The sequence below is a fragment of the Oncorhynchus nerka genome, linkage group LG25 (assembly GCF_034236695.1).
Source record: "Oncorhynchus nerka isolate Pitt River linkage group LG25, Oner_Uvic_2.0, whole genome shotgun sequence".
NCBI classification, from domain to species: Eukaryota; Metazoa; Chordata; class Actinopteri; order Salmoniformes; family Salmonidae; genus Oncorhynchus; species Oncorhynchus nerka.
Genome location: NC_088420.1, coordinates 24,505,132 through 24,532,724, shown reverse-complemented (window position 1 = coordinate 24,532,724; position 27,593 = coordinate 24,505,132). Strand labels below are relative to the sequence as shown.

Sequence of the window (27,593 nt, the reverse complement as noted above, 5' to 3'; positions counted from 1 at the left end):
TGGTCTGGGAACCATGCCTTAAACATTTCATTTTCTCAGGCATTCTCCATAATGAAACTTTAATTGAAATTCCTTACATTTTAGGGAGGATCTTTCATATATTCTACTTTTATATGCTGATTATCACTATATAAAAACTGAGCTGGCATGAGAGCTCCTTCTTCCTAAGAATTGGAGCGTTTAGATGAAAAAAAGAGTAGTGCATGCCATTGGACCACATTGAGGTCAGGTCTGACAAGATCATCAGACCATTACAGTTTGTACCAGAACTCTATAAACTAGGGAATGGGTGGGTTCCCTCTATGCCATCTGATAATGTAGCATTTAATTACAAAACAGAAAACAAAAGAACAGCATTTACAATAGAGAAACGGTAGAATAAAAAAGCAGAAATAAGATGCATGCAAATCAGAAAAACAACCACTTTTCCATAACATTGTTATTGCCTGTTCGAGCAAACCTTTAATTCCATTATCAATGTATTAAAAGGGTGCTTGGATCACAATATAACATATCGCAAAGTTAAACCAGATGCTGGCCCAGTCAGGCCAGATGCTGACCCAGTCAGGCCAGATGTTGGCCCAGTCAGTCTAGGAGTGGTTTTCAGTCAGAGCAGAGAAAACAAGGACAATATTTCATATAGGAAAGTGAGTCAGTCAGTGGCCCTCTGTCGCTTACCTCACCCACCTCCTCTCCTCCAGAGGGGGCTCCTCAGGAACAGGAGATGAGGTGCCTGTGCCCTTGCTTTAATGCTCCACCGCCCCTCTTCACTGGTCTCCTCTCCCATCCTCTGAGGCTTGTCAGTGGGATGTCAGTTGCCAGGGCCATTGCACGCAGAGGTTGCAGCATAGTAAAAGCCGTCCAACACTCTAGCCCACCTGCTGCTCCCCTATGTGGGTAGGTAAGGTAGACGGTTCACTAAGGTTCATAACCATGGCCATGATCTTCTTTAGGCAGTAAGGGATAGACGATGTGCATATAAGCTTGTCACGACCTCCCCACGAGGCTTGAAATGACTCCATTGATAAATGCCTTTACTATTGTGTGTATTTTTAGACTGACAAAAGTCTAGAATCTAGAATGGCAATTACTGTGCATACAGTATGTTTTTACTGTAAGTTATATTTTGTATGATAGAGAATTCATAACAGAGGGTAGGACAAAGCCTATCTGGAATTATGCACTAGACTAGAGAGATTATTCTGACTAGTATAACATGAATTTAATGACTGTCGAAGTTGCACCAGAAATGAAAGAGGCATCATGACAAATACTATAGTTTATGTTGAGATAAAATGGCAGTACAAAAATACAAAAATAAGTAGATACATTTGTCATTCAAATTTCACAGTAGGAACACAGGTACATGAAATTGAGTTCTATTTTCAAGAAACTAGTGTAAATTGTTCAAAAATAGTATTTGTTTTAATTAAAAATCTATTATATCATCTAGAATAAATGGGTGGGCAGCACTATTCATTCATATCACAGTAACCAATAGCTATTTGCAAATATCTATCTGCCCATTTGGTTAAAATAGCCACGAGTACTTAAACGTTGAACAGATACATTCGGCTGTGAGTTAACTTTGAGTAAATTCATGTAATTTGGCATTATCATGTTTTCAATTTGATAAGGCTAACAACATTTGTCAGATTTTGCAGTTACACTATATTAGTGTATTCAACAACCTGAATGGCATTATATTGGTCTCATATTACCCACAAACATACAAAATAAACAAAGCCAGGACTTCAACAGTGGAGGTATTGTAAAGGCTTGGGGTTGAACCAACAGTCTAATAAAATTGCTGCACACTGAACTAAACTGTTCATTTGAGTGATCAGTGGGAGGCTTATACATTTTATTGGGCTCCAGCATAAACAGTTTCATACTCTGTGCAAGCAGAGTTAGAGGAGACATACTGTGCACTTTTGTTTTGGCTAAGTCTCTCATCACCTCCAAACAAACACTGAAGTACAGACAGCAGTTACCCTGTTTTGCTTCAAGTGAATTGAAACAAAATATGTTGTCATCCTCTAAATGTGGTATCCAGTATCCAAACAAATTGAGTTTTTTTTGTCATGCTGCTTTTAAGGGGACAATGCACTTTATTTAGGGATATGAAAAATACACAAAAATAAAAATTACTTGCCAAAATAAAAGAATGCCAGTGGCCATTCAAATACATGTACCTTAAAACCAAATACATGTACCTTAAAACAAAATACAATAAATACAGCTGACCTATTGATATATGGATTTGTATACAGGGTCAAAACATAAATAGAACAGATTTGATACCTTCTTCAATAAATAGTAGCAGTATTTACTTACAATATACACATATTTACCTATACTTAAAGCCCCCTACATATTTCTCCACAGTTTCATGAGCAAATCATCCTATTTAACATACATTGCATGCATCAACAAATACAGTATTGGTTTCCTTTTGGAAGAACAAACGGCTACTTCCAACGGGTTCCCCCACATCAAATGTATCATTGTTCTATGTACAGGGGGTAGGGATGGAGGGGATAAGTGATTGTAAAAAAAAGTAGTCAACATAAATCAGAACTTGGTGAGTGAACATCGGGACAATTTTGGTTCACGTATCGAAGGTGATCTCTTGGAAATCTTCATACCGGGTGGACTAAGCTAAGTCTAGTGCCAGGTGGACTGAAGTACCAGTTGGACCACACAAGAACTGTCCCTTTAGAGTGAATTCTCCTCACTGCCCTCCAAAGCCAGGGTGTTTCTTGGAACACCTGAGAGAGAGAACACAAGACAAAACACATCCAACACATGCCAAAATATCTAAAGTTAGAAAATCCATTCAATTTAGGTTGTTTATTAATTTATTGATTATACTTAGGCTATGTGTTGACAGATCAGGAACGGTGAAGGGGATTTACTAGTGCAGTTGCCATAGTGACGCACTCCTATGGAGCGCCCCAGGAAGCAGGTGGCTCTACGGAGGTGGCAGGCGCTGGGGTAGGTGATGTTGTCGTTGCCACAGATAGGCATCTCGGACTTCAGCGGTATTGGGCAGGGGGTTGTGCGGCACATGACACAGTGGGCACTGTTAGTCTGATCTGTCACACAGGTATGGGTACCTGGGCACACCACATTGGAGCAAGACTCTGGACAGAACATGAACATAGAGCATTAGTAATATAGTATCGCTACAAAGGAATACTGATTTGAATCCAAGAATGTGTGTAATATTGCTGCAGTAGCACAATTAGTATTTGAAATAACCAAACTGCTGACATGCAAGATAACTCTTGAAGTACAGGCGTGTCCTCACTTTTGCATTCTCCCTGGTACATGACCTCCAGATCAGGGTGTCCCTTACAGCGGGCCATCAGGAGGACACACTCGTCACGATAGGAGTTCCCATCGCTGCCACACACAGCATGCTTTTTGGAGATGTTAGTGCAGTCGGGAGAGCACGCACACTGAGGACGTCCAGCATTCAACGTACACACCTTCCCTGGGCCGCAGTTCACACCATCACAAGTCTCTGCAAAACATAGAGTTAAAAGTCAGTATTACTGTCGAAGCATTTACTCATCTTAAATGGTCTGTCGTTAAGTGATCCATTTCCACCGTTGCTTAAGATTCATTCTCAACAAAACAGAACAAATTTCTGAAAACTTTTGTCTTTAACCGCAGCATGATTTAGCCAGCAAAACATTTACAATAAACACATATTTTGTTTATGGTCATACACAAGGATGTCAAGTCTGTAAGAATGTGTCTGAGGTTGTGCCTGTTTCCACGACTGTAGGATCCCTGTAATGATGAAAGCAGGGCTAAGTCTTAGATGGATGGAAGGGTGTTTGAGCAGACCAACCAGTTCAAAGGCCTGTCACTGGGTATTACAGGCTGAGAGATGTTGCAGGAGGAACCGTTGACTCTCCAAGGCCCAGCCTGGTCAATAGGAAGTCACCCAGTACTGTAACCCTAAAACAACACAGACATACCATCGCCACCTTTCAACAGGCTTCTCAGGACCTGTTTGATCCTAATAGAGAGTGATATTCAGACCCGATCCTGTAAAAAGCAGCACTTTATTGCCTTTCTCTGCGAGCGCTTGCTTTAATATCCTGCTATTCTCCATCTCCAAAGAGGCCAACTCTGATACCTCTGGATTTCTCACACGAGTATCAGATTCATCCCCATTCCTCCCAGGGAAATCCCCAAAAATCCCTTTTTCTGTTATGTTTTGCTCCGGTTCACTGGCAGCTCGTTGCAATTCATATACGTTTTCACAAATCAATGCAGATTTAAATATAGGTCAGACATGGAGCACTAGTCAACACCCAGGAATGCTTTGAAGCACTGGAAATCAGTAGCCCCAATGGGGAGGATCAACTGTTGGGCCCAGTCTGACTCTGACAGGCAGTACTATGATAATAGACCAGCACTTCCCCGCAGTATCACATGTACATTGATGCTGTAGTTTTGTTCTTTTAGTCTGCTTAATGATCCAGATAGTGCTCCACATTATGAAAAACAGACGTCTGGGCATGTGGCAAACATTTCTCCCGTGGTAAACAGAAATTAATTTTTTTAATCTCTGAGGGGAGGCAGCCAGGCCTGTGTCTCAGCCAGTATTGGGAAATAATTTATGCAGAGTGAAAAAGAAGAGGGAGGAGGAGAAGGAGGTGGGTTATTGTCCATTTATTTGATTATTTCGATTTTATTCAATTGCACTGCAACTTGCAGGGACATTTTGTGGACCAGTTCCAAGGTGGGATGGACACACCTCTCGATATATGCCATACAGTGCCTTCAGAATGTATTCATACCCCTTGACATTTTTCACATTTTTTTAACTTTACAGCCTTATTCTAAAATTAATTAAATCATTTTTCCCCCTCATCAATCTACACACAATACCCCATAATGACAAAGCAACATTTTTGTTATTTTATCAAAAATAAAAAAACTTAAATATCACATTTACATAAGTATTCAGACCCTTTACTCAGTACTTTATTGTAGCACCTTTGGCAGTGATTACAGCATTGAGTCTTCTTGGGTATGACGCTACAAGCTTGGCACACCTATATTTGGGATGATTCTCCCATTCTTCTCTGCAGATCCTCTCAAGCTCTGTCAGGTTGATGCACAGCTATTTCCAGGTCTCTCCAGAGATTTTCGATTGGGTTCAAGTCCGGACTCTGGCTGGGTTACTCAAGGACATTCAGAGACTTGTCCCGAAGCCACTACTGCGTTGTCTTGGCTGTGTGCTTAGGGTCATTGTCCTGTTGAAAGGTGAACCTGCTCTGGTTCATCTTTCCCTCAAACCTGACTAGTCTCCCAGTCTCTGCCGCTGAAATACATCCCCACAGCATGATGCTGCCACCACCATGCTTCACCGTAGGGATGGTGCCAAGTTTCCTGCAGATGTGATGCTCGGCATTCAAGCCAAAGAGTTCAATCTTGGTTTCATCAGACCAGAGAATCTTGTTTCCCATGGTCTGAGGGTCTTTAGGTGCCTTTTACTGAGGAGTGGCTTCTGTCTGGCCACTCTACCATAAATGTCTGATTGGTGGTGCTGCAGAGATGGTTGTCCTTCTGGAAGGTTCTCCCATCTCCACAGAGGAACTCTAGAGCTCTGCCAGAGTGACCATCGGGTTCTCAGTCACCTCCCTGACCAGGGCCCTTCTCCCCCGATTGCTCAATTTGGCCGGGTCGGCCAGCTCTAGGAAGAGTCTTGGTGGTTCCAAACTTCTTCCATTTAAGAATGATGGAGGCCACTGTGTTCTTGGGGACCTTAAATGCTGCAGACATTTTTTGGTACCCTTCCCCAGATCTGTGCCTCGACACAATCCTGTCTCGGAGCTCTATGGACAATTCCTTCGACCTCATGGCTTGGTTTTTGCTCTGACATGCACTGTCAACTGTGGACCTTATATAGACAGGTGTGTGCCTTTTCAAATCATGTCCAATCAATTGAATTTACCACAGGTGGACTCCAATTAAATTATAGAAACATCTCAAGGATGATCAATGGAAACAGGATGCACTTGAGTGAAATTGTGAGTCTCATAGCAAAGGGTCTGAATACTTATGTAAATAAGGTATTTCTGTTTTTTTATTTTTTATTTTATAAAATTTCTACAAACCTGTTCTTGCTTTGTAATTATGGGGTATTGTGTGTAGATTACTGAGATGTTTATTTATTTAGTCCATTTTAGAATACGGCTGTAACGTAACAAAAAGTGGAAAAAGTCTAGGGGTCTGAATACTTTCCGAATGCACTGTAGCTAAATCATTGACGTTTATAGCTTGTCTTTTACAACTTGTCTTGTTACTTTTGTCATTCTAGATCACTTGAGGTTATCCACTTATCATTTAAGCACATAATTGATGAGAACATTTCATTATTTACTTTTGCTGTTATCATATAATTATGCTTGTTAATTCAACTAGTTGGTTTATACCTTGTTGTAATCAACAGCATGCTGGAATAGCCTTTATATCCCTTAAAATAAGACTGCTCCATAGAAGTGAAAACATGATCGATCATACAGTAGTTAGCAGGAATGCTACTACATTTTGAAACTAGGATTATATTGCTATTTGGTACATGCTGGCTTCAGCCTTGCTGACACTAATCATCCTCACGTGGTTTAAAATAATCCACTACCCTGGCAAGAGATCACAAGGACTTGTTAAAGTGCCACCGCAACCTTAGTTTATAAAAAAGGAATATATCCTTGAGTGAACCTGAATACCCATGGTGAAGGCTTCCAATAGTGGAAGCCACTCAAAACAGCTGTACAGAGTTAGATGGAATGACTGGCCGAGATCCACATTTCACAAAATTTAGAAACCTCTGGAAACTAACTTGACTTGGAAATTCCATATGGGTCAACGTTATCCCAAGAAGAAGACAGGTGGTCTAGTTATAGCCAAATTACCTGCCATTTGGAACTATGATCAAAATGTGACCCCTTAACGTCTTTGCTTCATTCATTGCCAGTTATGAGGGGACCAAGTGGACAACCTAAAACCATCTAACTTGTCTGAGGCACCTTTGGTACACTACCAGCGATGGTGGTTTGTCATAACAAGAGTCAAGAAATCAGCATCTACTTCTGTTAGTCAAATGGTTTGAGAAATAGCAAAACACCCCTATATTAATGATAGGGATATGATACTGTAATTTTGTTAGTTGGTTCACAGCAAGTAATTCTGCAAGTTCTACTGCATTGTTACCTTTGCAGGGTTTGCAGGACACGATTCCCAGGAAGCCCAGTAGGCTGACCTCATTGATAGGCAGACTAGTGTTGGACCAGGCCGTGTCCAGACGGCCCCCGGAGCAGCATTCCTCCCTGCTGACCCCACGCATCAGCACCATGTCACAGCGCTGCTCTTGGCTCTGCTGCAGCCAACACATCCCCGCTGAACACACCACAACAAACACAACAACGGATCTAGTTGGAGTTTTTCTACATAATTTATATACATGATTGACATATTTAAAGTAGATATACTTTGATGTATACAATGGCCTACTGGAAATACAAATAGCCCACTTCAGAGCCATAATATAGATTTATGGCTCTGGCCCACTTGTACAATAGCCAGGACTCTGTTTACTTTACATCAAACTGGACTGAATGGACCAGACGAGTCCGTAGCCAGACCTGGCTGACCTCACTGTCCACACGCAATACACTTTAGCAGCATCTAATCCACCAATTCATACAGGAGAATAGAGACCTTTTGCACAATCGTGGAGTTTTGTTTAAAGGTTTTAGGACTCATCACTGCCACAATCCATAAACTCTCACGTATTACTTTGTAATATATAAGGTATTCCAACGTCCCTAAATGAGAGAATAAAGTTACTTTGGAATAAACATGCAGTTCTGGATACTAATGCAAACCAGTGATTACGGTAAGTAACTGTTTGCACGTTACACCGTAGTAACACAATGCGCACCTGCACTCTGTAATTCTCAGTATCAAGCAAGCAAAACTATGGTTTAACGGTCATTATTCACAAATCATGTCAATCAAGTACTTTCGAATGTTTTAAGCGTTTTAAATTAAGATATCAAAGCTAGACTTCTTAAAGCAAAAATTGTTCCAGAATTATTTCATAATTAGTCTACATATCAAAGGTAATTTTTGATAAATAAAATAATACTTTACTCACCATTTACAGTATATCTTCCAAACATTTGACTCAAAGCAACTGTCACACCGAAAAGAGCAATCAAAAAGCCCATGGTGATAAAAAAATATAATAATAATTGTAAAATAAAACTTTGGTCAAAACTTTCAAAATGTCTGTTTGTTCTTTTCCAAACGTTTTCAAATAATGTTAACTTGGCAATGGAGAAGTTCGCAGTGTTCTCTCACGTGAATGAATGTGTTGTAAATGAAGGTCGTTCCCCTCTATATAAATATTTAGCCCAGACGAAATTATGCTGCTGGGATGGGCGATGCTCTCAGCCAGTTATAATGCTGGAACAGGGCTGGAATTGACAGTGTTCTACGTGTTCTGCGTTCTGACTCAATTTCCAGACAAGAGACGTCCCCTCACCAGAGTGCATCAGACGCAACTGGACATTTACATTACATTTAAGTCATTTAGCGGACGCTCTTATCCAGAGCGACTTACAAATTGGACCACGCGTCTTCTGATTACGGTGGTGTTGTGAACGTAGAGTAGGCCTAGCATATTTCGAATAGGTTTTACATATTTTCAAAGTATTATATGCGAATAGATAATAACAATTTTTTCTTTCAAATATTTCAAATAATGTAGAAAAACATCAGAACTTTTCAGTCCATACCATATAGCTTTCAATTGTATTACAAGGAAATAATTATCAGTCTCAATACCACTAAGTTAGATGTGGTTAGATAAATACCAACATGTTAGAGATGGGGTATAAGCCTTTTTCAATTTTTATGAGAGGACACATTAAAGCTAATAAGTGATAAAATACATTTGTGGCCCCAAGTCAGTCTATTGGACAGAAGAAGCAGAAGCAGATGCAAAGCATCAGTGAGAGCGATGGCAGGTTATTGTGATGGTTAGGAGGCACTCATTTCACTGATAGAACCCCTACGTGAGAATGTCAGAGTGAGCCTGAGTGTTATTTCATCCACATGTAGACCTCCATCTATCTTCCATCCCCTTTCTTTCTCTTGTCCCCTATCACCACCTCTCTTCTGTGGCGTATGATATTGCTTGGGAGCCAAAATTGTGCCAATCTTCCCATCTGTCTGTCTCCGGCTTGTAGTCCCTTTGGTGGTGGAGAAAATGAAAGTATCATATGCTATTTCTGTAAGTCGTGGTGAATGATGTTGCTGTACAGAGATCCCCAGGGCACAGCTGGAATGCTGACCCTGCAGAGTGGTGCAGTGGGTGGGCTGGAGAACTGGGTCACTGCAGCAGCTCACATGGTTTGGATCATTGGGCCACACAGATGAATAGGCTACGGTTTGGCAACCCAGACTAACCACTTCTTATCGCTATTATTTATGTATCTATGGCAATGCAAAACTGGTGTGACATTTCAAGTTGAAGAAATGTTGTAAAACGACATGACTATGAAGCATGTGTAGAATCTAGGGTTTTCTAAAAGTTATATGACTATAGTTTAAGGACATATTCTATCAATCATAATTCTGTTTGTATTTGTCTGTCTTTCTCTGTTTAATGGGCCACTGTATCATTGCTGTGACTATGCATTTGGTCCAGAAAAATATAATTGACCAGTGCTGCCATCAACTGGTGAGTGTTAACATCACATCCACATAAGGGAAAGCTGAATAAAATATGTTTTTATAACTATTAGCATAATCCAATAATTTGTTCACACAGCCTCAGAAACAATAATCACCTGTGATAGTGACATGACAGGGCCCATCTCCCCCTAATAAACAACGTTTGAAATATGTTCTACCCTTTTGTGGCTGTGAGACACTGACTTTTAACCCCAATGGTCCTGTGGTCATAGACAGAAGTTTGCATTGAGGTCAACTCACTGAAACCGTCCTATTTCTACAAGAAACTACACATTTTGTAAAAATACAGTTTTTAAATCTTGTTTTTTTTGTACCATAACCAACCATAGTAGCAGGCAGCCTGCATCGTATGACTTCGTATGATATCGAAAATTGTAACCTCTCGGGGGATCGCATGTATTCCTGTACCACAATTCTTAGCTGTTGCTATAGTTTTTCGCATTGTGAATTTCTATGTTTGGAGCATAGATAATGTAAACAAGATGGAGGCGTTTCTGACAGCCAACACTTCTTCATAGGCAATCGATGACACCGGTAAATGAGCATAAAAGGTAAAGTTGACCTCTTTCAACATACAGACAATATACCCCATACCTGAAAATGTAATGCAAAATGACAGGACAGGAAATTAATGTAGCGTTAGCTAACTTAATAGCTTACTAAGAGACAGCTAAATACTAAATCTATAACATTGATTGGTTTGTGGATGTAACTGCAGTAGATAAGATAGTTAGCTGGCAAGCAGGCTCGTTGGGGAGATGTTTATTGCACAAGACTCGGCTGCTACAATGAGTCTTCTCGTAATTGTTATTGTTCCTTTATACGTGTGCCCTTATAGCAAAACAATTAACGATATCTAGCTAACGTTTGCTAGCCTTGCTGTTTCAATATGCTTTGTGTTGTAACTCTAGCCGATTAAACTCACCGATTTACGATGGAGTTGAGCGGCAACTAGTGTGGGCGGACTGGTGCTCCGACATCACATCTACAATGAAAGTTTTATTCCAAACTATTGATTTAAACACCCAAATAATAGCCAGCAATTACACAGAACAATGTCGTGTGTAATTGCGAGCTAATCTTTGGGTGCTGAAATCACTAGTTTGGGATAAAAACTAGATTGTTTGGGACGCGTGAACTCCAGTCTTAACTGTTGTCGCCGCTCAAATCGTGAAATTGAGTTTATTCAGCTATGTTGTAGCTAGTCACGATAGACAGAGACCGCTGGTTTGCACTTTCTGACCTCACTCACTGACACTGATTATGCTATGCATGGCCTGCTCAGGGGCGAAAATCTGATATCAACTTTGGCGGGACAATTACATGAACATTTCTCAAGAGCAATTCCCGGACACCAAAAGTAGTGCTGTAACACATAGCCTACGTTGTAATATGTCAAATGTATATTGAGGAACCATAATTACTACTACTGGATAATTGATAGGTACAGTAGTTAACTGAAGGGTTGTCCCAACTTGTTAAAATGTTTACATCATTATAATACTACTAATAATAATAGTTATAGCAGTGTTCCTTATCAGTCCAGTATGTATGCAAGTGTTTGTATTTACAACCAGCAATACCAAGCAAGGCCAGTAGGTGGTACTGGTACTGTACACTGTATGGGTGCAGGTTTCATAAATGCAATGAACATGGTGCGATCTCATCTCAAAGAATCTCCATTGAGAACCATCACAAAGTTGGTCTCCGCACTGAACTGACCTTTTTATGGAACTTTTTCTGATTCATTTATATAGTCATTAAATATGTGCCACTGGTTTGAGTCTATTACAACATCTTTACAAGAACAAAACGCTCAGAATAAGTACAGTTCTAAAAGCAAAATAACTACTTCAATGGAAAAACCCAAACAAATCAACCAAAATATCCTTCAGAAATACTTAGTTATTGTTCAGTCAGTGTCACAACTCTTCAAACAACAGCTATGGACAAGTATGTCACACAAAGTATGCAATTTTAAATAAAATAAATAATTTGTAAGTGTACTGTCATGTACTAAAAACGACTAAACAAAATAACAAATAACATACTATACACCAGGGGTTCTCAAACAGGGTAGGTGGACCCCTAGGGGTCCCTGGTGTAATGGCAAGGGGTCCATGAAATAAAAAAGTATAATGAACGTATTCAGCAGCACAAGGATTCCACTAACTTTACATATAATATAGAGGGTGTGGAGGTCCCTGAGGACCACTCAAAACCTTGCCTGCCTTTCCTCAAAATATGCAGGGGTTCCAGTACTCAAAAAAGGTTGAGAACCACTGCTATACACACTACTGAACAAAAGAACCGAACATATGTTTGAGGGTTTCAATGGATCCAACAAATTGCTGGCAGATATTTTCCCTCAAGACTGTCCAGCCTGTCTTTATGTACATCACAGACAAAATTCTGATCAGCACCTCAACTTGGTGAACCAACCCCCGCACCTCCACTGGAAGCCTCCTGAGGACCTCTGCTACCTCTCAACTGCTGCTACAGGGGTATTTGTTGCGAAAAAGAGGCAACTGCACTGAAAGAGAATCTATGTTCATCTCAGCGTACTGATCTAGAGACTCATCCAACTCCCCCGTGAGAAGCACTCTTTACAACTTTTGCAGAATGTTTATTGTCCTGGTCAAAATGGTCGCCAAACTGAACCTCCACACCATCCAACATTTTTTAAAATTCTGCCCTATAGTGATCCACTGTTTTGCCAGCAAATCGTCTTGAGTTTGCATCAATGGATTCAATCAACGTTATTGCTTTCTCATACAGTGCAAGGTAGCTTTGTTCATTTCTGCTGTTTACCCCACGCGCTGGATAACTGGACACGGATTGGATTTAGCTGGTGTGCTGTTACAGTTACACAGTGGCGGTGGGTTTGGCTGTTTTGATGTGCTGTTACAGTTACACAGTGGCGGTGGGTTTGGCTGTTTTGATGTGCTGTTACAGTTACACAGTGGTGGTGGGTTTGGCTGTTTTGATGTGCTGTTACAGTTACACAGTGGCGGTGGGTTTGGCTGTTTTGATGTGCTGTTACAGTTACACAGTGGCGGTGGGTTTGGCTGTTTTGATGTGCTGTTACAGTTACACAGTGGTGGTGGGTTTGGCTGTTTTGATGTGCTGTTACAGTTACACAGTGGCGGTGGGTTTGGCAGTTTTGATGTGCTGTGAATTTTACAATGGCTTTTCTCCAGTTCCTAAATCCTGCACTAATGAAGGCAGCATCTGCTCTTTGGCCAAAAGATGGCTGGCTTGAAAACCCTTGGCTACAGTGAAAACACAACACTCCTTTTATTGATGGATTATAATGTAGCCAGGGGAAATCGCCAAACCATCTCTCTTGAAACGTCAACACTGTTAGCAAGAGTTTGGGGTTCTATAAATTGTGGGTGTGGCTGATATAGTTTTGTGCCATCACTGAGGTAACTGGACAATGCTGTGCCACTGTCCCCTATACTGGTGCTGCTGGCAACAAGGTTGACACCTGGTCCTGCCGTGGCTGTGCCACTGTCCCCTATACTGGTGCAGCTGGCAACAAGGTTGACACCTGGTCCTGCCGTGGCTGTGCCACTGTTCCCTATACTGGTGCTGCTGGCAACAAGGTTGAAACCTGGTCCTGCCGTGGCTGTGACACTTTCCTCTATACTGGTGCTGCTGGCAACAAGGTTGAAACCTGGTCCTGCCGTGGCTGTGACACTTTCCCCTATACTGGTGCTGCTCGCAACAAGGTTGACACCTGGTCCTGCCGTGGCTGTGCCACTGTTCCCTATACTGGTGCAGCCACGGCAACAAGGTTGAAACCTGGTCCTGCCGTGGCTGTGCCACTGTTCCCTATACTGGTGCTGCTGGCAACAAGGTTGACACCTGGTCCTGCCGTGGCTGTGCCACTGTTCCCTATACTGGTGCTGCTGGCAACAAGGTTGACACCTGGTCCTGCCGTGGCTGTGCCACTGTCCCCTATACTGGTGCTGCTGGCAACAAGGTTGACACCTGGTCCTGCCGTGGCTGTGCCACTGTTCCCTATACTGGTGCTGCTGGCAACAAGGTTGAAACCTGGTCCTGCTGTGGCTGTGCCACTGTTCCCTATACTGGTGCTGCTGGCAACAAGGTTGACACCTGGTCCTGCCGTGGCTGTGACACTGTCCTCTGAAGTCTCTCTCTCTGGCTCTTTCCCTTTCACCACCCTCACTACCTAACAGTCTGTCTCTAGAAAATAAATAAAGGTGTTAGCCGTACTCCTAACTACCGGTACCCAAAACTACACAATTAATCACAACAGCAATACCATTGCCTTAAACAAATCTTAATTCAGTCACCAGTTTAAGTTGAAAGTGGGGTTATCCATGGCATTTTCCAATTATGTCCCTATTTTACAAGTCAAAAAAATTGAGAACCTTTCATAATGTTGCCAAACAAAGACTCAACAAACTTACCTGAGACTCCCTGTCTCTGCCAGTCTGTCCCTGCCAGTCTGCCCCCAGCTCTGCTGTCTGTGTGCCCTCTGTTGCCTGTCTCTGCCAGTCTGTCCCTGCCCATCTGCCCCCAGCTCTGCTGTCTGTGTGCCCTCTGTTGCCTGTCTCTGCCAGTCTGTCCCTGCCCATCTGCCCCCAGCTCTGCTGTCTGTGTGACCTCTGTTGCCTGTCTCTGCCAGTCTGTCCCTGCCCATCTGCCCCCAGCTCTGCTGTCTGTGTGCAAACAAACACACACAGTGTGTGTAGGTTATTTACATTAGGAGATGGGCTTCTATCGTCTTATTTTCTATCATTCTATATGGGCTTCGATCTAAAAGGTAGCTAGCAAATGTGAAACGGATTGCAGTGTCAAGAGTTGACAGCTGTATGAGTTCACCATTTACACAACATATGCTGCAACCTTTTGTAATTTTAATATAGTTTGTTTCATATTGGCTGGCTTCCAACAATAGCTGAATTTGCAAAGCTAGCGAGCACCAATTCCGTTTCTGTGGTGTTTGCTATAATCTTTGCTATCGTCAGTTTACTCTAAGATCGGCACATATGTGCTTCAAAGTCCCATAGCGACATTTTAGCTTTTGCAACGAGACCATTAAAGATATTTAAGAATATGGTAGAAGAGAGTGTAGTTCAGTTTATCGCTAACCTTATCACAGGGACTTTGAAGCACTACAGCTGTATGCTGATTGTGGAATAAACTGACGATAGTGCATGCTCTTCAACCGATCGCTACCTGCACCTGCCCGCCTGTCCAACATCACTACTCTGGACGGCTCTGACTTAGAATACGTGGACAACTACAAATACTTAGGTGTCTAGTTAGACTGTAAACTCTCCTTCCAGACCCATATCAAACATCTCCAATCCAAAGTTAAATCTAGAATTGGCTTCCTTTTTCGCAACAAAGCATCCTTCACTCATGCTGCCAAACATACCCTTGTAAAACTGACCATCCTACCAATCCTCGACTTCGGCGATGTCATTTACAAAATAGCCCCCAATACCCTACTCAACAAATTGGATGCAGTCTATCACAGTGCCATCCGTTTTGTCACCAAAGCCCCATATACTACCCACTGCAACCTGTATGCTCTCGTTGGCTGGCCCTCGCTTCATACTCTTCGCCAAACCCACTGGCTCCAGGTCATCTACAAGACCCTGCTAGGTAAAGTCCCCCCTTATCTCAGCTCGCTGGTCACCATAGCATCTCCCACCTGTAGCACACGCTCCAGCAGGTATATCTCTCTAGTCACCCCCAAAATCAATTCTTTCTTTGGCCGCCTCTCTTTCCAGTTCTCTGCTGCCAATGATTGGAACGAACTACAAAAATCTCTGAAACTGGAAACACTTATCTCCCTCACTAGCTTTAAGCACCAACTGTCAGAGCAGCTCAAAGATTACTGCACCTGTACATAAACCCACCTATAATTTAGCCCAAACAACTACCTCTTTCCCTACTGTATTTATTTTTCTCCTTTGCACCCCATTATTTTTATTTCTACTTTGCACATGCTTCCACTGCAAATCTACCATTCCAGTGTTTTACTTGCTATTTTGTATTTACTTTGCCACCATGGCCTTTTTTTGCCTTTACCTCCCATATCTCACCTCATTTGCTCACATCGTATATAGACTTGTTTATACTGTATTATTGACTGTATGTTTGTTTTACTCCATATGTAACTGTCGTTGTTTGTCCAATATATTTGCTTAAGATTTGTCCAAGCAATATAATGTGTGGATAGTGGGATATGCGAGTCTATTTTGCGGCTACTTTTCTCACAGTTAGGGAATTATTGTTTTCCCATGGAACAGTAGAGTAAGCTATGCAGATCAACTGTAAAGACAAGTGTGCACTGTCCTTCAAATGAGTTTCAACGCACCAATAGTCACTTTCACCGGAAATGTCATGTTGCTGTAATTCAGTGGTATGACCACACGAGGTCTCTGTTGTCCTGTTGGGGGAATACGGCAACATGACCCTCAGTATTAGATGGACTAACTAACTTCACAAGGCCTTTACCTTCTCCTCTCTTCCTCCCCCAAACTCACTCACTCTTTGATTCTAATAATCTCTGGCTTGTCCTTAGAAGTCTGCCGCTCTACACCACATAAAACACTCATTACCCTTTGTGTCGGACATTAAAAGGGTCTCCCCAATTGATTTAGTACAGTTTAGACCATGAATGATTCAGCCAATGTTCAGTCAAGTAAAAAAATTAATCCCAATTTACATTTTAGACCACGTAATTGTTGAGGTGAGAACATATTATAGGAAGTTATGACATGGTTTTCATTTTAGTTGCTGAGTCATACTAGCTAGATTGACTTAATGGAATGGCTCCGCTTTGTCTAGCGACACGTGTTTGTGTTTATAATTTAGTGTCAAGGGGTCTGTTCTTTTCATCTGCAGCATGCTCTGTTGGAACATTGTGGCTCACAGGTCACTTTGCATTGCGGCTGTAAAAGAGCAGTGATGAAAAACGTGACTGAGTTATTTGTCTGGAACACAAATATGTTAAGGGCGTGAGAGCTCTGGCTTCTGCTTCTAAAAAAACTCTGAGAATAGTTGCAAAAAAGTTTCTAAAAGCAACACGGAACCATATGTTTTTGTTACCTATCTTTTTTACACAGAGCCAGAAGTGTGAATACGTAGAATTCTACCTTTAAAAACACAAATCATTTGTCTCTCAAAAATGTTCTTTCCACCCGCCCGGCCACCCCCTGTCTGAAAGCCCATGGCTCCTACGTCAGATGGGCCCAGCAGTGGTGAGTGCTCCTTCAGCCCCGTCTGACTGCAGCTCAGCTGCATCATCTATTCACTCAATTTACTCCTAATGTGTGTTACTGATTGAACCGGCAATGAGGGCAGCCCCCCTCTCCCTTCCCTTTTCCTCTCTCCCGCTCCTTCCTGTTCCTTTCTCACCGGTCATGTGAAGTCCCTCCAGCGGTTAGTTAATGGGGGTTCTAATATGGGTGTGAAGCGCATACTGTGGGCTGACTGGGCCCCCCCTCCCCCTCCTTGGGAGAGAGGAACACTGACGCAGTCGTGACTAACTGCCTCCTACTGTCATAGACCTGCCTGTTTACCCAACCAACCAGCCCTCCCCAATCCAACAGGATGGAAATATCCCCACCTTTCATGTCTCTCTCCTCCCTGCTCTTCTTCCTCTCTGGCTGGGGCTGCTGGTTAGATAAGTGCCTTCTATAAGTGACCCTGAGAACTGTGAATACAGAATTTAGTATTGTTTTGACATTCAATTTCACAATCCATTTGTACACTTTCATTGTCTCATCTTCGGTCCATTCAGGAAGATCAATTTATTCTCAGGGACAAATTGTATTTTTCCAGAGTTATCTTGGATTGACGATATTTTGTGTGTCTAGCTAGTTTGATGGATTAGTAACTAGTCAGTCAACCACATATTGATCAGTAATGTAGACAGGATTCAAGGTCATTTGTGTTGAATTAATACAAATCCTTTGGTGATGAAGATATAGCACTTTCGTTTTGATACCTTGCTAGGTTACCAGTATGAAACAATTGCCACCTTGTCTCTTTTCCTTGACTCTGCTTACATATATGGTGATGGAAAATTGTGTATGTGGAATGCAGGAGATGTTGGACAGTGTTGATGAGAAAAGGTTTCCAGTTTTTCAAGCTCATGGGTATGTTTATCTTTCATCTCAATTCAATAATTGTAGATATGTGGCTTGAAGATATCTGACCAAACACCGAAGTTAATACAGACACAGTTGAAGACAGAAGTTTACATACACTTAGGTTGGAGTCATTAAAACTCCACAAATTTGTTGTTAACAAGTCGGTTAGGACATCTACTTTGTGTATGACACAAGTCATTTTTCCAACAATTGTTTACAGACAGGTTATTTCACTTATAATTCACTGTATCACAATTCCAGTGGGTCAGAAGTTTACATACACTAAGTTGACTGTGCATTTAAACAGCTTTGAAAATTCCAGAAAATAATGTCATGGCTTTAGAAGCTTCTGATAGGCTAATTGACATAATGTGAGTCAATTGGAGGTGTACCTTTGGATGTATTTCAAGGCCTACCTTCACACTCAGTGCTTATTTGCTGACATCATGGGGAAATCAGCCAAGACCTCAGAAAAAAAATTGTAGACCACAAGTCCTTGGGAGCAATTTCCAAATGCCTGAAGTTACCACGTTCATCTGTACAAGGAATAGCACGCAAGTATAAACACCATGGGACCACGCAGCCATCATACCGCTCAAGAAGGAGACGTGTTCTGTCTCCTAGAGATGAACGTACTTTAGTGCAAAAAGTGCAAATCAATCCCAGAACAACAGCAGAGGACCTTGTGAAGATGCTGGAGGAAACGGGTACAGAAGTATCTATATCCACAGTAAAATGATTCCTATATCGACATAACCTGTAAGGTCACTCAGCAAGGAAGAAGCCGCTTCTCCAAAACCACCATAAAAAAAGCCAGACTACAGTTTGCAACTGCACATGGGGACAAAGATTGTACTTTTTGGAGAAATGTCCTCTGGTCTGATGAAACAAAAATATAACTTTTTGGCCATAATGACCATAGTTATGTTCGGAGGAAAAAGGGGAAGGCTTGCAAGCCGAAGAACACCGTCCCAACAGTGAAGCACGGGGGTGGCAGCATTATGTTGTGGGGGTGCTTTTCTGCAGGAGGGACTGGTGCACTTCACAAAATAGATGGCATCATGAGGAGGATAAATTATGTGGATATATTGAAGCAACATCTCAAGACATCAGTCAGGAAGTTAAAGCTTGGTCGCAAATGGGTCTTCCAAATGGACAATTTTATTATTTTTAATTTTTATTTATTTTACCTTTATTTAACTAGGCAAGTCAGTTAAGAACAAATTCTTATTTTCAATGACGGCCTAGGAACAGTGGGTTAACTGCCTGTTCATGGGCCACCAGCATACTTCCAAAATTGTGTCAAAATGGCTTAAGGAAAAATAGGTCAAGGTATTGGAGTGGCCATCACAAAGCCCTGACCTCAATCCTATAGAAAATGTGTGGGCAGAACTGAAAAAGTGTGTTCGAGCAAGGAGGCCTACAAACCTGACTCAGTTACACCAGCTCTGTCAGGATGAATAGGCCAAAATTCACCCAATTTATTGTGAGAAGCTTGTGGAAGGCTACCCAAAACGTTTGACCCAAGTTAAACAATTTAAAGGCATTGCTACCAAATACTAATTGAGTGTATGTAAACTTCTGACCCACTAGGAATATGATGAAAGAAATAAAAGCTGAAATGAATCATTCTCTCTACTATTATTCTGACATTTCACATTCTTAAAATAAAGTGGTGATCCTAACTAACCTAAAACAGGATTTTTACTTGGATTAAATGTCAGGAATTGTGAAAACTGAGGTTAAATGTATTTGGCTAAGATGTATGTGAACTTCCAACTTCAACTGTATACATTTCTCTTTTTACCCAGGTACTTTTGTCAGCTGCTAGATGGCTTGGAATATTTGCACAGCCAGGGAATAGTTCATAAAGATATTAAACCAGGGAATCTACTGCTGACGACGGACGGTGCACTAAAGATCTCTGACCTGAGTGTAGTAGAGGTAATTATATTCTCTAATAGTTTTTGATGTCAACTTTATTGCATTTCAATTTGGGCATAGTTCAACATCAGTGAGCTACATTTGCAAACCCCAAAACAAAATACTTGCCCAAGAAAAGCTCTGGGCCCTTCTGATGATGTCTGTGTCCCCCTGGTGTTCTCCCTCTCAGGCGCTGCACCCGTTTACGGAGGACGACACATGTTGTACGAGCCAGGGCTCTCCTGCCTTCCAGCCCCCAGAGATTGCCAATGGCCTGGACACTTTCTCAGGGTTCAAAGTGGACATCTGGTCTGCTGGTGTCACACTGTGAGTGGCCACTCGCAGTTTAATGGTTTCAGATGGCATATTTATTTCATGCCTGATTTTATTTTAATTTTATTTTTGGAATATATTGAATTTTTCCTTTCAGATATAACATAACAACCAGCATGTAACCTTTTGAAGGGGATAACATATATAAGCTGTTTGAGAACATTGGAAAGGGACACTACAGTGTTCCAGAGGAGTGTGGCCCTCTGCTCTCTGGCCTGCTAAGAGGTAAGAGTCTAGACTGACTAACACTACTGCTGGCACTCCCGATATTCTATTTCATGGTATTAAACCTTATTAGAGATGAAAGCATTAGTTGCAGTAGTAAGAGTATTACAAGAAGGGTATGACCACAGAATTATAGATTTTCCTCTTTATTGGACTTAATTCGTCCACTCAAATGTACTTTATAGTAAGTAGCGGTGATTCAATCTTGGAGGTTTTTCTTTAGGAGCTGTAGATGGCACTGTGGGGATTTTACATTAGCACAACAATTATCATTTTGATGTATCATGAATATGCAGTTGATAGAAAATGCATTTCTAAGGTAAAGATGGGTTTAATTGACACCCTTTTTTCCTTGATGGAAATGGTCATTATGCACAATTGTCTTTTTCATTGTTTTCAAGAAGCCCTGATTTGAACACAGCACAAAAATAAGGAAATAATGAAAGGAATAAATGCATCTCATCAAATGGTTACAAAGCCGTCAATAATTTATTTTGTATTTTTCTTCCAGGAATGCTTGAGTATGACCCTGAGAAGAGGTTCTCAATACAACACATTAGACTACACAAGTAAGTCATCGTACTCCCTTTGTCTTTGAAGCAGAATATGTGCTGAAGAGAGTGCTAGAAGTACAAATTGAAAAGGAGATGAACTGGGGAAAACAGCAGTCCGGTGATGAGCGGTGTCCAATCTATTTATTTTCAATACACGAGGATGAATATAATATGCATCTCTTATGTGATAGATTTGTTGTCATTTGCATCTGAGCTCCGCTGAATGCCAATTTGTCTCATTTTGATAATGGTGGGTAACAGGGGACTGGAGGAGAAAAAAGAAAATGCACCTCCTCACTCTATCATTTGCAGCTCTTATGGGAGGCCCATTGTGTTGGAACAGGCTTTTATGATCATTTAGCGCATATCTGTTTGTTTTCTGTCTCTTTTATCTGCATGTGTGTGTGCGCTTGACCAAGTCCTCAGCTCAGTGTGGAGGCGGATTCCTGTCCAGTGGTAAAGAGGAGCTACAGAAGGTCAACAACCTTCCCCTCTCTGAATCTCAGTCACGACATGCTGCTGCTTACAGATTCACATATTCATCTCTTTTCATGATGTTGACCTTACTTTTCTTTGGCCTTGCCCAAGGAATGCACTTTCTAGTCTGGAACACCAAGTAGACAATAGTTTGGCAAATTTCATTAGGCTTTACTGTGATGTTGTGGGGACAAATGGGGAATGACGTGGTGTTAATTTACACACCAAAAGGAAATATTCACATTTGCTAGTTAGCACAAACGCTGTAGTTTGTTATAACCAATTCATCTTCCAATCTTTTGTACGCCTCTATCTAACATCAGAGAACTCATGTGGTAGTATTTGTTGGGATGTGAGGGCCTCTGATGAGCTGTAGTTAAAGGCCCAGTGCAGTAAAAACAGGATTTCCTGTGTTAAAAAACCCCATCTATATCTATATCCACACACACACACACACACACACACACACTTCAAAGTAGCCACCCTTCGCCTTGATGACAGCTTTGCACACTTTTGGCATTTTCTCATCCAGATTCATGAGGTAGTCACCTGGAATGCATTTCAATTAACAGGTGTGCCTTGTTAAGTTAATTTGTGGAATTTATTTTCCTTCGTATTGCGTTTGACCTAATTAGTTGTGTTGGTAGGGGTGGTATACAGAAGGTAGCCCTATTTGGTAAAAGACCAAGTCTATATTATGGCAAGAACAGCTCAAATAAGCAAAGAAAAATGACACTCCATCATTACTTAAAAACATGAAGGTCAATCAATCTGGAAAATTTCAAGAACTCTGAAAGTTTCTTCAAGTGCAGTCGCAAAAACCATCAAGAGCTATGATGAAACTGGCTCTCATGAGGACTGCCACAGGAAAGGAAGACCAAGAGTTACCTCTGCTGCAGAGGATAAGTTCATTAAAGTTAATTGCAACCAAAATAAATGCTTCACAGAGTTCAAGTAACAGACACATCTCAATATCAACTGTTCAGAGGAAATTGTGTGAATCAGGCCTTCATGGTCGGATTGCTGCAAAGACACCACTACTAAAGGACACCAATAAGAAGAAGAGACTTGCTTGGGCCAAGAAACACGGGCAATAGACATTAGACCGGTGTAAATCTGTCCTTTGGTCTGTTGAGTCTAAATTTGAGATTTTTGGTTGCAACCGCCATGTCTTTGTGAGATGCAGAGTAGGTGAACGGAGCTGGTGGTTCCCACCGTGAAGCATGGAGGAGGAGGTGTAATGGCATGGGATGCTTTGCACAATCGCCCGACCTCAACCCAATTGAGATGGTTTAGGATGAGTTGGACCGCAGAGTGAAGGAAAAGCAGCCAGCAAGTGCTCAGCATATGTGGGAACGCATTCCAGGTGAAGCTGGTTGAGAGAATGCCAAGAGTGTGCAAAAGTGGCTAATTTGAAGAATCTCAAATATAAAATGAATTTTGATTATTTTTTGTTGGTTACTACATGATTCCATGTGTTATTTCACAGTTTTGATGTCTTCACTATCATTCTACAATGCTGAAAAAAGTAAAAATAAAAACCCTTGAATGAGTAGGTGTGTCCAAACTTTTAACTGTGTGTGTGTGTGTGTGTGTGTGTGTGTGTGTGTGTGTGTAATAGAGGTCGACCGATTAATCGGAATGGCCGATGAATTAGGTAATTGTGGACGCCGATTTTTATTTTTTATTTATATTTTTTTACAGGCAAGTCAGTTAGAACACATTCTTATTTTCAATGACGGCCTAGGAACAGTGGGTTAACTGCCTTGTTCAGAGGCAGAACGACAGATTTTTACCTTGTCAGCTCAGGGATTCAATCTTGCAACCTTACGGTTAACTAGTCCAACACTCTAACCACCTGCCTCATTAGGAGCCCACCTGTTACGTGAATGCAGTAAGAAGCCAAGGTAAGTTGCTAGCTAACATTAAACTTAATCAATCATAATCACTAGTTATAACTACACACGGTTGATGATATTACTAGTTACTAGCGTGTCCTGCGTTGCATATAATCGATGCAGTCGTTGCTCCAACATATACCTAACCATAAACATCAATGCCTTTCTTAAAATCAATACACAGAAGTATATATTTTTAAACGTGCATATTTCGCTAAAAGAAATCCAGGTTAGCAGGCAATATTAACCAGGTGAAATTGTGTCACTTCTCTTGCGTTCATTGCACGCAGAGTCAGGGTAATGCAACAGTTTGGGCCGCCTGGCTCATTGCGAACTAATTTGCCAGAATTTTACGTAATTATGACATAACATTGAAGGTTGTGCAATGTAAACAGGAATATTTACACTGATGGATGCCACCCATTAGATAAAATACGGAACGGTTCCGTATTTCACTGAAAGAAAAAATGTTTTGTTTTCGAGATGATAGTTTTCGGATTTGACCATATTAATGACCTAAGGCCCGTATTTCTGTGTGATATTATGTTATAATTAAGTCTATGATTTGATAGAGCAGTCTGACTGAGCGATGGTGGGCACCAGCAGGCTCATAAGGATTCATTCAAACAGCACTTTCGTGCGTTTTGTCAGCAGCTCTGCTGTTTATGAATTCAAGCCTATCAACTCCCGAGATTAGGTTGGTGTAACAATGTGATGTGAAATGGCTAGCTAGTTAGCGGTGTGCGCGTTAATAGCGTTTCAAACGTCACTCACTCTGAGACTTGGAGTAGTTGTTCCCCTTGCTCTGCATGGGTTACTGTCACTACGCCTGGAGTGGTGGGTGCGGAGTCAAACGCAGAGAGCAGAGGATACTGGGGAAGCCAGACTTTATTTCAGTTTCCAATGCTAACCCCCAAAACAACAGGCGATATAATCACAAAAATGTCCAACCCAACACAGGGCACAAACGGACAGGAACACTACACGCACAACCTGACTAACAGAAAACAAGCCCGCACAAAAACAGGCGGGCCTAACAGGCTTAAATAGTCCTGAATCAAAAACAAAATAAGAGACAGGTGCAACCAATAAGATAAAACAAACAGAAAAGGAAAAGGGGACCGGTGGCAGCTAGTAGACCGGCGATGCCGAGTGCTGCCCGAACAGGCAGGGGAGCCACCTTTGGTGGGAGTTGTGACAGTAACGCTGCTTCGAGGGTGGCTGTTGTCGATGTGTTCCTGGTTCGAGCCCATTTAGGAGCGAGGAGAAGGACGGAAACTATACTGTTACACTGGCAATACTAAAGTGCCTATAAGAACATCCAATAGTCAAAGGTATATGAAATACAAATGGTATAGAGAGAAATATAATTTTTGCCTATTTATCGCTGCCTCTCTCTCTCCTAACTTTCCAGTCTTTTTTTACAGCCCTTAAAGACTCTTGACTACATGAGCTGTTGCTTTGGCGAATGTCGGCTGCAGTTACCATGGCAACAAATGACTGAAGCATATCTGTGTGCTGGTGTGATGATAGACCACTGAGAGAGAATAGAGAGGGAGGGGCCGTGGGCGTCTCGAAACTGCTTTAAAATCATATTTCATTTTGGCTCACTGTATTGGGTGCTAAAAGGAATGAGAAAAAAAATATGAAAACCGGCAGATTCTTGTAGAGTGTAGGCACACACACACTTGTAATGAACTACACTAGCGTTCAAAAGTTTGGGGTCACTTAGAAATGTCCTTGTTTTTTACAATAATTTTTTGTCCATTAAAATAACATCAAATTGATCAGAAATGCAGTGTAGACATTAATGTTGTAAATTACTATTGTTTCTGAAAACAGCATTTTCATTTTCTTTTTAATGGAATATCTATATAGGAGTACAGAGGCGCATTATCAGCAACCATCACTCCTGTGGCACGTTGTGTTAGATTATCCAAGTTTATAATTTTAAAAGGCTAATTGATCATTAGAAAACCATTTCGCAATTATGTTAGCACAGCCGAAAACTGTTGTGTGTCACGTTGGCATGAAGGATCGGGAGACAGAAGCAGGAATGCGTTTTTTATTTTTTTTATTACACCCAAAATGACGGCGTGCCGTGTAAAGGCACGGGGACAAAGACCAAACAAACATGTTCACAAAATACAGGGTTGAAACCCAAACAAAAGAGCTAGGAGTACCTCGAATAAATAACACATGCACACGATGATTTACACACGGGATGAGACCTGCAATCATCTGCGCAATCCACAAGGGCACGAAAGCCCAAAACGCACAGGACAGGTACTCACACGCACAAACAGACATTGTAACAATAATCGACAGCACCATGGTGAACAAAGGGCACATACAGTGGGGAGAACAAGTATTTGATACACTGCCGATTTTGCAGGTTTTCCTACTTACAAAGCATGTAGAGGTCTGTAATTTTTATCATGTGTACACTTCAACTGTGAGAGACAGAATCTAAAACAAAAATCCAGAAAATCACATTGTATGATTTTTACGTAATTCATTTTTATTTTATTGCATGACATAAGTATTTGATCACCTACCAACCAGTAAGAATTCCGGCTCTCACAGAGTTAGTTTAGTTTTTCTTTAAGAATCCCTCCTGTTCTCCACTAATTACCTGTATTAACTGCACCTGTTTGAACTCGTTACCTGTATAAAAGACACCTGTCCACACACTCAATCAAACAGACTCCAACCTCTCCTCAATGGCCAAGACCAGGGAGCCGTGTAAGAACATCAGGGATAAAATTGTAGACCTGCACAAGGCTGGGATGGGCTACAGGACAATAGGCAAGCAGCTTGGAGAGAAGGCAACAACTGTTGGCGCAATTATTAGAAAACGGAAGATCACCTTCGGTCCGGGGCTCCATGCAAGATCTCACCTCGTGGGGCATCAAATATCATGAGGAAGGTGAGGGATCAGCCCAGAACTACACGGCAGGACCTGGTCAATGACCTGAAGAGAGCTGGGACCACAGTCTCCAAGAAACCCATTAGTAACACACTACGCCGTCATGGATTAAAATCCTGCAGCGCACGCAAGGTCCACCTGCTCAAGCCAGCGCATGTCCAGGCCCGTCTAAAGTTTGCCAATGACCATCTGGATGATCCAGAGGAGGAATGGGAGGTCATGTGGTCTGATGAGACAAAAATAGAGCTTTTTGGTCTAAACTCCACTCGCCGTGTTTGGAGGAAGAAGAAGGATTAGTACAACCACAAGAACACCATCCCAACCGTGAAGCATGGAGGTGGAAACATCATTCTTTGGGGATGCTTTTCTGCAAAGGGGACAGGACGACTGCACCGTATTGAGGGGAGGATGGATGGGGCCATATATTGCGAGATCTTGGCCAACAACCTCCTTCCCTCAGTAAGAGCATTGAAGATGGGTCGTGGCTGGGTCTTCCAGCATGACAACGACCCGAAACACACAGCCAGGGCAACTAAGGAGTGGCTCCGTAAGAAGCATCTCAAGGTCCTGGAGTGGCCTAGCCAGTCTCCAGACCTGAACCCAATAGAAAATCTTTGGAGGGAGCTGAAAGTCCGTATTGCCCAGCGACAGCCCCGGAACTTGAAGGATCTGGAGAAGGTCTGTATGGAGTAGTCGGCCAAAATCCCTGCTGCAGTGTGTGCAAACCTAGTCAAGAACTACAGGAAACCTATCATCTCTGTAATGTAACTAAATATTAAGTTCTGCCTCTCTGATGTATCAAATACTTATGTCATGCAATAAAATGCAAATGAATTACTTAAAAATCACACAATGTGATTTTCGGGATTTTTGTTTTAGATTCCGTCTCTCACAGTTGAAGTGTCCCTATGATAAAAATTACAGACCTCTACATGCTTTGTAAGTAGGGAAAACCTGCAAAATCGGCAGTGTATCACATACTTGTTCTCCCCACTGTATATTAAGGTGAATGCACCAATTTGTAAGTCGCTCTGGATAAGAGCGTCTGCTAAATGACTTAAATGTAAATGTAAATGTAATACAAATACAATCAGTGGAAATAGGGGCCAGGTGCGTGCAATGAAAGTTCCAGAGGGATCCGTGATATTGTGCTGATTTTAAAGAAGCAATACAACTGGCCTTCTTTAGACTAGTTGAGTATCTGGCGTATCAGCATTTGTGTATTTGATTACAGGCTCAAAATGGCCAGAAACAAAGAACTTTCTTCTGAAACCTCTCAGTCTATTCTTGTTCTAAGAAATGAAGGCTATTCCATGTCAGAAAT

The 27,593-nt window shown here is 41.6% G+C and overlaps 1 protein-coding gene and 1 pseudogene across 2 annotated transcripts; one reads left to right on the top strand and one right to left on the bottom strand.

Moving 5' to 3' along the window:
• Positions 1-1,264: 1,264 nt before the first annotated feature.
• On the bottom strand, positions 1,265-8,493 carry LOC115109262 (follistatin-related protein 3-like). Of its 2 annotated transcripts, none has more exons than XM_029633989.2 (5): positions 8,186-8,493; positions 7,240-7,425; positions 3,314-3,529; positions 2,875-3,146; positions 1,265-2,771 (listed from the first exon to the last, which is right to left on the bottom strand). In XM_029633989.2, exons 1-4 carry the CDS (start codon positions 8,256-8,258, stop codon positions 2,875-2,877), a joined length of 747 nt encoding a protein of 248 aa, XP_029489849.1. In that variant the 5' UTR covers positions 8,259-8,493; the 3' UTR covers positions 1,265-2,771. The 2 variants fall into 2 exon arrangements, with proteins under 2 accessions (XP_029489849.1, XP_029489848.1); XM_029633988.2 differs by having other exon boundaries at positions 2,919-3,146; positions 8,186-8,492.
• A 1,701-nt stretch (positions 8,494-10,194) lies between these two features.
• LOC115109780 (serine/threonine-protein kinase STK11-like) overlaps positions 10,195-27,593 on the top strand; it is a 35,795-nt pseudogene continuing 18,396 nt past the window's right edge.